Source organism: Hydra vulgaris, chromosome 07 (genome assembly GCF_038396675.1).
Source record: "Hydra vulgaris chromosome 07, alternate assembly HydraT2T_AEP".
NCBI lineage: Eukaryota > Metazoa > Cnidaria > Hydrozoa > Anthoathecata > Hydridae > Hydra > Hydra vulgaris.
In genome coordinates this window covers 29233804-29244673 of record NC_088926.1, presented here as the reverse complement: position 1 = coordinate 29244673, position 10870 = coordinate 29233804, and the positions used below count along the sequence as shown (strand labels likewise).

At 24.2% G+C, this 10870-nt stretch overlaps 1 protein-coding gene across 2 annotated transcripts; it reads right to left on the bottom strand.

The window, feature by feature from the left end:
• Positions 1 to 611: 611 nt before the first annotated feature.
• On the bottom strand, positions 612 to 10516 carry LOC100209037 (PDZ domain-containing protein GIPC2). Of its 2 annotated transcripts, none has more exons than XM_065801580.1 (6): positions 10415 to 10516; positions 7376 to 7612; positions 6897 to 7266; positions 4555 to 4661; positions 4310 to 4391; positions 612 to 968 (listed from the first exon to the last, which is right to left on the bottom strand). In XM_065801580.1, the coding sequence occupies exons 2-6, from the start codon at positions 7610 to 7612 to the stop codon at positions 817 to 819; spliced, it is 948 nt and encodes a 315-aa protein (XP_065657652.1). In that variant the 5' UTR covers positions 10415 to 10516; the 3' UTR covers positions 612 to 816. The 2 variants fall into 2 exon arrangements, with proteins under 2 accessions (XP_065657652.1, XP_065657651.1); XM_065801579.1 differs by lacking the exon at positions 10415 to 10516 and adding an exon at positions 8895 to 9046.
• Positions 10517 to 10870: the final 354 nt, after the last annotated feature.

Genomic DNA, 10870 nt, shown 5'->3' with positions numbered 1-10870 from the left:
CAACTAAATAAACAAATAGCGTTACTATATTTAACATATAATAACTAATTAAATTTGGTTTAAATGAGAATTAATAAATTTTTGAATAGTTAATCGTATTATTAAAGTAGTTCTTATTTTGAACCGGATTATTGTGCAATCTCATCTAGTTTTGAAGTTTTGGTTTAAATAAGTTTAAAGTTTGTTCTTAAGACTCAAATTAACAACAGATCTACCAGGAATAAACAAGATGGCAGGAGACCTCTCAAAAATTTGAGGGTTACTTTTTTTCTTGAATTTATTAGATAATGAAATAATTAAAAAAACTTTAATAAAAATTAAAAAAATATAACATTAGGTTTAGTACCTTCAAAATATACCTTGCTAAGGGCCCCCTGATTGTGTGTTGGGCACTCTGAATCTTTGTTACGGCATTGTTTGTATTATCTTGGGGAATAATATGTCGCGATTTCGCAATTAGAATAATATCTGGTTTGCTGCACCGCGTTGTGAGAAAAACAAACAAACAAGAACCTATGAAAATTGTATTAAATCTATTTTTTAAACAAAATTGAAAAATCTAATAAATAAGTAAAATAAAACTCTAGAGTACAATAAATATTAAATATAAATTAAATATAAGTATTAATAAATATTTAATTCAGTCATTTTAGCAATAAATATAAATTTAATTAAAGAAAAAATACACAATAACACAATACAGTGAGTTTTACAAACTTTTAACTCCGACTTAAAAATTAAAAAAAAATGTTTATCATAGAAAAAAACTTTTAAAAAATTTATATACTAACAACATATTAATAAAATTTTTGAAAACTATATCCGCCCTGCTTTTGCATCCATGTAAGCACCCCAAATGTCAAAAATAAACTCATCTGGAAATCCGAAATCGCCCAACTGTGTTTCAACAGCTGTTGCATAGTTACTAGGATTCTCTTTATTCTTTGCAAGATCAATTAGCGTGTTAGCTGTAAAATATATATTTTATATATACTTCATATACTCATCCTTGAGTAGATGATCGTATAATAGAAATGAAAAAAATAAAAAAAATTAATTATATCAAAATGCTTACAATTTAAAAATAATTGAATGAATTTATTTAAAAAAATAACTGAAATGAAATTTAAATGTTGGAAAAAAAAAACTGTTAAACGCTGATCATTAGATTGCAAAATTTAGATTACTTTTATTAAGTGATATTCACTTTTTAAACTTCTTTGTGCTTAAAATTCGCTTGAATTTATTAGCTTCCCATTGTATGTATAACTAACATTACACCTTTCATAGATTTCAAGCTAGCCAAGCCTTACAATTCAACTTTCATGTTTTTTCCTATTTATACAGTTGCTATTTCCATCCAAAATTATTTTTTCTATTTTTTTTCATCAGGCTTTTTTCGATTTTTTTTTTTATCAACTCTTCTGAGAATAACTTTCTATTTATCATAGTAAAAAATCATTAAAAAAGTTTTTTCTGATGCTAAAATTCATTATTACCAAACCGTTAAAAAAAGCTGCAGTATTATCCCGTCTTCCATGCACAAATCTTATTAACTCTTCAAAGGATAAACTTGACATATCTATATAGAAATTTTCTTCCAATTATTTCTTGATTCTAATAAATATTAACTAATTGACATACCTAATAAGTGCCAACTTGACATCCCTAAGAAATAAATTCTCTGCCAAAAATTTTAAATATTTAAATAGAACTTATTAATAAACTTGTTTTGCTACCTGATGGAAAGCAGCATCTGTCAATCCTTTGTTTAAAAACACTGGAGACCATTCTTATTCAACTATCATTCAATTAGTGTACACAGTGTGTACAGTTATTAGTGTAGCTTTTGAACCTTGATATCTCATCTTGTAACAAAAACAACTTACCTTTTGACAACTAAAATGGCCCTCTCTCTCTATTTCTATTTTCTAAATTGAATAAAAATAAAAAAGTATTTTCTCTTGACAAAAACTTCTTATCAATCACAACTGCTACCCATGATGAACAAGATTTTGCTTCATTTCCAGTAGCCTTAAGGGTACCATAATATCTCATCCTATATTACATACTGTTTTTTATCTACATTAACAATATTCCTAACAATGTTAGACAGTAACTTGTTTAAGTGCTTTTATTTTATTTTGATGCAATTATATTCTCCAGTTTCAATAAAAAAAATTTTTATCTTGAATTGGATCTCTTTTCTGGAGCTTACAGTAACTGGTAAATTTTAATTCACAGAATAATACCTTTAAAACTTCGTCTTCTATGTCTTGGCATTCTTATATGATTTTTGTATGACTTTCATTTCTTGTATGACTCATTGTTCTGTTAAATGATATTCTGTAAAACGCACTGTTTCTGTAGCCTCAAAAACTTATATTTATCAAGTTTTTCCAGTTTTATATAAATCAGCAATTTGGATTTCTCTTCCTCTCATTGAGTTTTCCTAACTTTATATTATTTGCATTTTTCAAGTGCTTTCTTGCTTTTTTAACCGTCTTTCAAAATTTATTGAGTATACTAACCAATAACATTTGCAAGAATTGTGCAAAAGAATTTAAAAAAAAATTATGCCAGACATTTATAGAGCAGTTTTTCACCAGGGTTGGGGTCAAATATGTATTTGTATTTAATACTAGTAGCCTATATTGTAGTATTTATATATTGTATTTGTATTGTATTTGATAAAAAAATTTATTAAATATTTGTAATTGATTGAATGTATTTTTAGTTCTATGAACTAAGTTGACTGGTATTTTTTTGGTTCTATGAACTAAGTTGACTGGTATTTTTTTAGTTCTATGAACTAAGTTGACTGGTATTTTTTTAGTTCTATATTTTTTTGAAAAAAAAAAGTTGACTGGTATTTTTTTTGGAAAAAAAAAGTTGACTGGTATTTTTTTTGGAAAAAAAAAGTTGACTGGTATTTTTTTGGAAAAAAAAAGTTGACTGGTATTTTTTTTGGAAAAAAAAAGTTGACTGGTATTTTTTTGGAAAAAAAAAGCTGACTGGTATTTTTTTTGGAAAAAAAAAGTTGACTGGTATTTTTTTGGAAAAAAAAAGTTGACTGGTATTTTTTTAGTTCTATATTTTTTTGGAAAAAAAAAGTTGACTGGTATTTTTTTAGTTATATATTTTTTTGGAAAAAAAAAGTTGACTGGTATTTTTTTAGTTCTATATTTTTTTGGAAAAAAAAAGTTGACTGGTATTTTTTTGGAAAAAAAAAGTTGACTGGTATTTTTTTTGGAAAAAAAAAGTTGACTGGTATTTTTTTGGAAAAAAAAAGTTGACTGGTATTTTTTTTGGAAAAAAAAAGTTGACTGGTATTTTTTTTGGAAAAAAAAAGTTGACTGGTATTTTTTTAGTTCTATATTTTTTTGGAAAAAAAAAGTTGACTGGTATTTTTTTGGAAAAAAAAAGTTGACTGGTATTTTTTTTGGAAAAAAAAAGTTGACTGGTATTTTTTTAGTTCTATATTTTTTTGGAAAAAAAAAGTTGACTGGTATTTTTTTGGAAAAAAAAAGTTGACTGGTATTTTTTTTGGAAAAAAAAGTTGACTGGTATTTTTTTGGAAAAAACAAAGAGAGTTTTTTTTTTAATTTTTAACACAAAAATTATTCAAAATTTGTTTTCAAGTGAGATTAGTGAGAATTGTTTTAAGATTTTCATTACTTGTTGTTATTATATTTGTTATTACTAGTTGTTATTATATAAGACTTGTTAACACTTGTTGTTATTATTTAAGACTTGTTTCCATTCTTCTATTTAGTATACCATTTTGTAATAATTGTCTTGAAAAAATCTTTGTAATTTTTCTTACCCAAAATACAAATATTTGTATTTGTTTTTGGAAAACGTCAACTACATATATTTGTATTTGAGATTGTATTTGGAAGTCTAGAATATTAGTTCTGGATTTATATTTGAACACAATCCTACTTTCAACTAGGTTATATCATTTTGATTCTCCTTGAACATTCATTTTCCATATTTAATTTTCTATGAAACAATCATGATTATAAGAATTTTGTGTTTAGGTTTGTTTTTTGTTGTTGACTGAGAGTTTTTAGTTGTTGACTGAGAGTTTTTAGTTGTTGACTGAGAATGAAATTAATAATAAGAACAATAGTGTCCAAAATGTGTTCTTGAGAAAATGAGATTTGAAATTTTATTTTTATGTAAGAAATAAATAATATATATGTAATTTCTACAGTTTCTAAAACAAAACAAAAAACAGTTATCAAAAAATAGTTTGATAATAAGAAGAAACTCTTATGATTTGCAAACCTAGAAAAAAACAAACCTAGTTCAGGATCTCTAATTCCTAAAAACTTTTCAAGCAAGTCGTCTACTTTTACTATAGCTTGTCCTTCCCAACTTGGTGCCTAATATTAATTAAAGATTATATAAAAATATTATAAAAGCATGATAGATATAATATTAACAAAATAAAAGCATAATAAATATAATATTAATGAAACTTAATTATTCATCAAGAAACATGAAACATAAGGTGCAAAAAATTACAGCTATATCTAAAAAAACAACCTCTTCAACAGTAGCTGGTCCTTTTGAACGTAAGCGCAAAGTAGCTTTGCCAGATCCAAGATTATCAGATGCTTTTCCACCTTTACCTTGTCTTGGAGCAATTTCATCTGTGTGATTAAAAAACATAATTTCTAACACAAACCTTACTAGATGTAACAATCATTTAACAGTTAAAAGTATTTCAACAAATAGAGCTTAAAATGTAACTTTTAATAATAGAACATAAACAACATAGTAACAACATAACAACATAAGCATACTTTTCTCTGGAACTTAAAATTGTATGACTTTATATTAGTATATACATTATTATTTATTATCACATAATATAACATATTCATATTTAAAACATTATTACTACACATTAATATATATTATATATGAATTGTATGACTTTATATAAATATTATATATTACATAAATATATTATTTTGTTAGAATTATTGTTTATTGTGAAAATACTGTTCATTAATTATATAATTATTATAAACTATATAAGTATATAGCATTATATATTTTACTTAGAAAAAAAATATTTAACTTTAGTTTTTTAGTTGTTTATTTTCTATAATATTTATTAAGGCAATTTTGAAGCTTATTTTTAAACATCAGTTTTTTATGCAGTTAATACTTTTAATATTTATGCAAACTTATGTAAAGTAAAAGAAAAATTTCATTTTATTTTCTAGATTGGTAAGTAAATAGATTTTATACTTATTAGACTGCTAGTAGTCTGGTAAGTAGGTAGTTGTACTTTTACTAGACTACTACTACTTACTAGATGTAGTACTAGATGTAACTCATATTATTTATGTTGGCATTTTAAATTTACCTATTCCTATTAGAAAAAAAACTGCTAGCAGATAATTGAGTGGAATCAGTTGGTTTGACTCCATGGTGAAGTTCTTTTAAATTAAAACTGGTAATAGCTACCGATTAACAGTATTACTCAAAAGTTCTTATATGGATTGTTAACCACAATTAAGTTCTTCAGAACAAGATTTTAGTTAACTGCATCTATCAACTGCGTTTATCAACTTAATTAAATACATAAAAGAAATGTTTCTACTCTATATTATTTCCTTGTCAACAGGAGAATTATCTTTTAGTAAATTGATTTACATTAATAAAAAATTTAATACTTCTTTAGACTCCAAGTGAGATCTGAAGAACCCTCGTTGCATATACAGAATCCTAAACTATTTTATTATTGTAGTACTATCCATGTAACATTTATTACTAGACATTTAGCTTTTATTGTTACCCATGTAACATTTACACCCAAATCTGTAGTATAAGAGTTATACTCTATGCTTTATTAAGTCAACACAAAACAATTCAATTATGTTTTATAAAAAAGTAGAGTAAAATGAGTTTTTTTCTTTTTCCAAAAAATGTATTTTATATGATACTACTTAACCACATCCTAATTGGTAAGTCGATGTATGCGCACTTGTTATGTGTTAACACATTAATACACTTTTTTTCTGTATCCATACTTATTTCTATGTCAGTATAATCGGTGATGTTTTATGCGAATAAATATAGTATATATTTATTCACATAATTATATTATAAATATATTACATATATTTATATAATATATTTATAATATAATTATGTGAATATTTTATAAATATAGTAATAAACATCTTCATTTAGTTGATAGATTTTATGCTTTAATAACATAAATTTTCCTTATAACGAAGTGTGGTTTGGCTGCATTAAACAATTTTAATTTGTAGTTAAATCATTGGAAAACTGAAAACTATTTTATATAAAATTAATACTAACAGCATTAACTTTTATATAAAATTCATGCTGTTAGCTATTAAACTTGCTATTGAAAGGATTGGTTTTAAAAGTTTTTTAATTGGTTTTAAATTAAATATAAACTTAGTAGCAAAAACAAAACTAAATTTTGAAATCTTAGAGGAAAATTATAGCGCTGAGAAAGAAAAAAAAATTCTATAAGCATTTATCTCTAAACAACTACAGTTTTCTTTTGCCCCCTGTTGCTTTTTGTTTATATAGAGGAAACGCAATTTAAGAAAATATAGCAAAAACTTTTTGAAAAATATCTTTCAAAATTAATGATTATAAATTTCTTCATAATTTTCCAAAAATACCTATTCAATAATGCATTTAAATTACCTTTTCTTATAAAAAGGTCAACTTTGAATTTTTTTACCTTAGGACATTTTGAAAAATTAAATTAAAAAAAAGCCATAAACAAGATCATTTAGTAAAATTTTTAAAAGCAGTATGCAAAAACAAAAATAATAAATACACTTAAAACTAAAAGATTACAAATTTTATGTAATAAATAAACATAAATTTACCAAAACCGCCTCTGATTGGTTCACGTAATTTAAGTGAAAATTCATCTCCCTCATTTATTTCACGAAGAATTTTAGCCACTTCAAAATGACGAATACCTACAACATTCTCACCATTGATCTCTTCGATATGGTCCCCAACATAAATGTCTGAATAACGAGATGCAACACTATCATTTTTCACCCTTTTAATGAAAGCAAATCCGTTTCCATTATCCGTTATAGTTAGGCCTAACGTTGGTGCATCTTTGAAAAGAGTAACATTTTTAGAAGCACCTTTACAATGAACAAAGATTAAGTCTTGTAATCCAATTTGTCCACCAAGAAGTTTTTCCATGTCAACTTTAGGACTATTTAAAGTACAATACATTATCTAAAAAAATTTTATTACAAAAACTACACATTCGGCATTTAAATAATAACTATTTAAGAATCTTTTATCTGAGGTCTAAAATTAAAATCTTTTCAATTAAAATACATACATCTTGCATTGTAATATTTAAACCTTCTGCAATCTTCTGATATAATTCTTTTACACTTGAAAAATTTGATATTTTTACTGTTGGACTACCATGAGCAAGCTGTACACTAAAGGAAAGTTGTTTAACATGTGCGCGAGAATCTTCTTGTATTTGTTTTATTTTTTCCTCATCTTCTTCTGTTAGGGTGTTGGTGTCTGCTTTTGGTGATTTTTTCTCTTTTTTTGAAAACAGTGGCATCTATCCATAATGATAAATTTTATTATATAAAAATATTTGTTATGTTAATAAGTGTTAGTTAAGTTTACGAGTACATTTATTATATATATTTATAAATACAAGGATTATAAGTAACAGAGTTGTTTATTTATTCTATTATTTTGCATGTAAAGATGTTTTTTAAGAGTAAACTATTTTTTTCAAACTTTTCCTAAATGTTTACAATTTTAAATGTAAAAGCAAGTTTATCATTTAATAGAATGATTGAAATTAGTTACTGAGAGATTTTTATTTTACGAATGAAACAATGCTGCTTTTTAAAATTTAAAAGTATTGTATAAGATTCATTAATACAATAAGTTTGCATATATTTAATGATTTTTTATAATCTTTACTAGTCCTTTTTTTTTACGATTTATTTTTAATTGTATGTCTGTAATTGCAAATAAATTTTATTTTTTTAAGTACCTCCAAAAAACATAATTAATATTGATTGATTGTGTTATAAAAAATACTCTATACACTTTTTTACTTTTTTGAAAACTATTTTGAGACAAAAATAGTAGTATGATAGCTTTTTAGAATACTTAAACATTCCAGTTTACTAAAAGTTATATCAATAGTAAATTTGAGACATAAAATTGTATGTCGTACAATTATGTAGAAAACATAATTGTATAGATGTTATGTTATAATTGTTACTAGATGTAAAAATTAATTTTGATCTAGTAACAATAAGTAGTGAATTATATAAAGTCTAGCTAATTTTTTTTTTGTGTAATGAACTATTTTAAAAAATATTAAATTTTCGAAAAATTACTGAATGTATTTTTTGTTCAACAAAAATTTATTAATATAAGGAAAACAAATAAAACTTATTTATAAAAACAAAAAAAAAAACTTACAGTCTAAAATTTAGTCTAAATATTTTTTTTAAGCAAGTTTACATTTAATATTGTTAATATCATTATTTATTTGTTTATTTATTATTATTATTTTTTTAAATTTGTATTAATTTTGTTAAAAACATTATTTATCAACATAACATAGTCATACGAAATGGTGAAACACCATTTCATAACATTCACTACTGTTTAATAAAATTACTAATCATATAATATAAATCATAAAATGTTTTGGTATTTATATTGGAACTCCTAGAACACTTTGTTAAGATACTCCACATGAAACGATCATTCCGTGACAAAATCTTTACAGAAATAATAGATGTATTAAAGTAAAAAAATATGTATTCAAATTAAAAATTGTTTCAAGAACTGAACTAATTTTATTTCAATTTTACCTTAAAATAACAAGCTATTATTTACATGCATTATATAGAGAAAGTAAATTCCTGCAGAGGCAAGACGCGATTTGTTATTTTGTTATTTAATAAAGGTAGATTTTCACTTTGAGCTCAACCGAAGGTATTCACGCAGTCTTCTACGGACGCTTGCAGACCTTAAGAGACGTCTGTTCGAAACAACGATAGACGTAAACGACTGATCAACGCCTCAGTTGACGACAAAATTAAGACTATATGTTCGCTGGGTTATTCGCATTACATAAATTGAAAGTTTTTTTCTATGTATATATACTTTACAATGTTATCATTAATGTTATCACTTATATTCTTTACAATCTAACTGAAACAAACTTTTTTTTATCACCAAAAGCTCCTTTTTGAAATAGACTAGGATAAAATAATAGTTTGCAGTTTATATATTACAAACTGTAAAAACTTGAGCGTTTAATAAAAATTTTTTAATAATTTAAAGCTTTGAGTTTAAGTCTAATTTATAATGCTTTCCTTTATTTTTATTATTATTATTTTTTTCAACCACCAAATAACTTCGTAACAAAATAGCGTCAGATAATAAACCATTCATTAAGTACAATAATTCTTACGATGACCCAAATTTTAACTAAACTAAAATTTAAATTGCTCATTAAAATTTGTTTACAACACAAGTTCTTTCAAATATTCAACAATTCTCAAAAATTCTGAACAATCACTAAATGGGGTGTTAATAGTACTATTAACGGAAAAAAAACATTGCTTGCTATTTTATCCTGCTTTTTTTATTCTTGACTTATTAAACTATTATTAAACTATAAAGCTAAAAGAAATTAATTAATTTACAAAAATGTTTAAAACATTCAACAAAAACCATTGAAATATTTATTTAAAATCTTTTATTTAAATGTAAAATAATCGAATTAAGCGTTGTAAAAAGTAAATAAAGAATGACGTATTTTAAAATAATTGTATTTAGTATTGTGGAAATAAAAAAAATCCGCGCGCATAAAATCTCATTTTGACAATCTCTTCTTATAATTTCAACTCATTTGTAATAACTGTCAGATACAGGTCTTCTAGTAATTTTTTTTTCCAAGCCCAATAAACTTTTAGAAAACTTTTACAGCAAACTTCCGTGTTTACATAAAAACGTGGAAGTCGACCAAATTTGCTTAAAGTTTTATTTTGATGTTGGAACTTTTTTTTATAAAATGTTTAATTTATTTTAAACGTTTTATTTGTATACAATCAAATAGAATAGTGGAAAAATGTTTATAAAGTTATCATTTTTTGAATGATTTTTGATACTATAACTAATTTCAAAAATTTTTTAAAATTTCAATGCAACATTTTTATGATTGCAGGTCTTAAACAACCTTGCATATTAACATAAATTAGGCATTGAATAATAACATTATTTACTAACATATTTTATTTAAAAATACTCAGGTATAAATACAAAAGTTAAGATAAGTTTAGAATTATAAAAAAAATTTTTAACCAAGACTAGTGAATTTACTTACTTTAAGTTTGGTAACTTATCAGTCGAGAACCAAAAACCATTTTTTGCGTTTTCGAGTGATTGAAATTTATATACTTTTTTTGAATGATTTTGAACTAAAAAACTAAATAGTACAACAGTTAAAAATAAATTCCACAAACTTCGTAATAAAATTCATTTATTTAATCTTATTCCACTTATGGCCCATTTTACCCATAAGTCGAATAAGAAAAATATTTTCATTAGTTTTAATATTATTATTATTCAAATTCAAACAGTTGTCCTGAAAAAAATACAAATATATAGATCATTTCTGCTTTCGGTTCTTCATACTGAAAAATCTTTACAAAAAGTTTTACGAATTTTGCCAGCCTGGAAAATCTTCTGTTTTTTTTAAATAGGTTTATGGCATCGTGGTTTATCTTCTCCGACTAATTGCGACATACAGTCGCAAAGACTAGTTTAGCTCACTAAAGAT

Bases quoted from the DNA above. Each gene is read 5' to 3' on its own strand.
- LOC100209037 (XM_065801580.1), bottom strand. From the start codon at position 7,612: ATGCCACTGTTTTCAAAAAAAGAGAAAAAATCACCAAAAGCAGACACC. The intron at 4,392-4,554 runs GTTGTTTTTTTA...AATTAATATTAG, and splicing joins GACCAGCTACTGTTGAAGAG to GCACCAAGTTGGGAAGGACA. The intron at 969-4,309 runs GTTTGTTTTTTT...TATATTTTACAG, and splicing joins AATTAGAGATCCTGAACTAG to CTAACACGCTAATTGATCTT.